Here is a 2,397-nt window from a genome sequence, read left to right as displayed (position 1 = left end):
GTGCACAGAACTGATCATTTCAGGCCGGATTCATCAGCTCCACCTTACTGTCTATATGACATACATATTCTTCAGCCCTCTGTGGGGAGGTGGGTGCTGTGTGGAAGTGGGTGCTGTGGGGAGGTGGGTGCTGTGGGAAGGTAGGTGCCTGCACTGACTAGTCAATCACAACATCACAAAGCTGGTGAAACAGACTTTTATTTCCAATGTGGAACAGATATGACAGTGTTACAATACACAGAAGACGGCGGATGAGGGGCACTCTCCTCTCCCGGGTCAGGCTCTGGCTTTTGTGCTGTTAACATACGACTCCAGAATAAAGATGGTGTCGTCCACCTGCATTTCACTGGCGTCCAGCCTAGAGAGGAGACACAACAAATGAAAATAGAAAACCAAAAGAACGATGCTGTAAAATGTTTACCGTAATGCAGGATGTAGGTTTGTGTATGTACATTGGAGTGGGGATTGGGCAGTGTACACAATATTGACCTACTGTGTGGTGGTTGGGGTAGTGTCCATGGGAAGGGGTCCATTAGAAGGTCTCATTTGTTGATCTACATTGGGGTGGGGATTGGGCAGGATACAAATGGGGGGGTCCTCTAGAAGGTCTCACTTATTGATCTACAGCGCAGTGGGCAGATGGTGGGGCAGTGTACATGGGAAGGGTACTGTATTAGGTCTCATTTGTTGATGTACATTGGGGCGGGGATTGGGCAGGGTACACAGGGGGCCCTCTAGAAGGTCTCACTTATTGACCTACAGTGCGGTGGTTGGGGTAGTGTCCATGGGAAGGGGTCCTCTAGAAGGTCTCATTAGTTGATGTACATTGAGGCAGGATTGGGCAGGATACAAATGGGGGGAGGGGGGAGGCCCTCTAGAAGGTCTCACTTATTGATCTACAGTGCAGTGGGCAGATGGTGGGGCAGTGTACATGGGAGGTGTCCCCTAGAAGGTCTCATTTGTTGATGTACTTTGGGGTGGGGATTGAGCAGGGTACACAGGGGGGCCTCTAGAAAGTCTCACTTATTGATCTACAGTGCAGTGGGCAGATGGTGGGGCAGTGTACATGGGAGGTGTCCCCTAGAAGGTCTAATTTGTTGATGTACATTGGGGTGGGGATTGGGCAGTTTACACAGGGGGGCTTCACTTATTGATCTACAGTGCAGTGGGCAGATGGCGGGCAGTGTACATGGGAAGGCGTCCTCTAGAAGGTCTCACTTATTGATATACAGTGCGGTGGGCAGATGGCGGGGCAGTGTACATGGGAGGTGTCCCCTAGAAGGTCTCACTTATTGATATACAGTGCAGTGGGTAGATGGCGGGGCAGTGTACATGGGAGGTGTCCCCTAGAAGGTCTCACTTATTGATATACAGTGCAGTGGGTAGATGGCGGGGCAGTGTACATGGGAGGTGTCCCCTAGAAGGTCTCACTTATTGATATACAGTGCAGTGGGCAGATGGTGGGGCAATGTACATGGGAGGTGTCCTCACTTGTTGACATTCCGTTTGAGGCTCTCTAGCTGCTGTCGTTCCGGTGCTGTGATCATCTCTTCGATCTCCTGGAGTTGGGTCTCCTCGGCCCCCGTAGCCTGCATGGAAGCGATGATCGCCTCGACCCTCTGCGACTTCTCCAGCAGTCGCCTGAACGATACAAAACATTTTTCATTTGTCATGTTATTAATATGATCATTATACAGGATTGTGTAACTCTTTACAAACAAGATAGAGCAGAACTCCATATTGGATTTCATTTTTACTTCTCAGAAGCAGAGGGGGTCCCGGCTCCATCTCTATGTATCCCCTTGTGCATTACAACCATGGCTGTTGATAGGGGCAGTAGTCCCTTACCAGGGCAGCACCCCAAAGGGTGCACGGGGTGGGGGCACAGGCCAGGGCTGCCCCTCTGTATCTTACGTGCGATCGATGTCTGTACAGACAGTAGGACAGTCGAGTCTTAAATACTCTGTGTGACCGATGGTGCTCATGAGTACTCTGCAGACCCCAAAAGCACAAAGCAGACCGGGGCTGACGTAAGCATGACAGCGCTCATACTAATCTACTCTTCTGTGCTTCCAGGTCACACTATAGCCAACAGTCACAGACAGCAGGAAGTGGGGTTGTGTTGGGCCCTGTCAGGTATACGGTGCGGGGCCCCATGTGTAGTAATGACAGCCCTGATTGCAGCTTCATGATCTGCATGCACGGCACCTTCCTGTACTCTCCTACAGCAATAGCTTTATGGGAACTTCCGGCTGGGTGACACTGAGCCTCAGCAACCACTTCCTGTCACGGTTTTATTTAAAAAAAGGACATTATCACGTTCATCAGGGGGAGGGAGGAACAAGGAGGGCACAATATAAGCAGATTATGTACAAAGGGTACATTTTCCAGGGGGGG

The 2,397-nt window shown here is 50.7% G+C and overlaps 1 protein-coding gene across 1 annotated transcript in view; it reads right to left on the bottom strand.

The window, feature by feature from the left end:
* Positions 1-230: 230 nt before the first annotated feature.
* Positions 231-2,397, bottom strand: part of POLR3C (RNA polymerase III subunit C) — an 18,767-nt gene continuing 16,600 nt past the window's right edge. Inside the window, exon 14 of the mRNA XM_018570080.1 lies at positions 231-358. Within this exon, the coding sequence (XP_018425582.1) occupies positions 277-358 (82 nt within the window). The 3' untranslated portion in view covers positions 231-276. The remainder of the gene's footprint in view (positions 359-2,397) is intronic.

This window comes from Nanorana parkeri, unplaced genomic scaffold, assembly GCF_000935625.1.
Source record: "Nanorana parkeri isolate BGI_ZX_2015 unplaced genomic scaffold, ASM93562v1 scaffold1452, whole genome shotgun sequence".
NCBI classification, from domain to species: domain Eukaryota; kingdom Metazoa; phylum Chordata; class Amphibia; order Anura; family Dicroglossidae; genus Nanorana; species Nanorana parkeri.
Note: the sequence above shows the minus strand (reverse complement) of the source record. Positions and strands in the feature narration are given on the sequence as shown.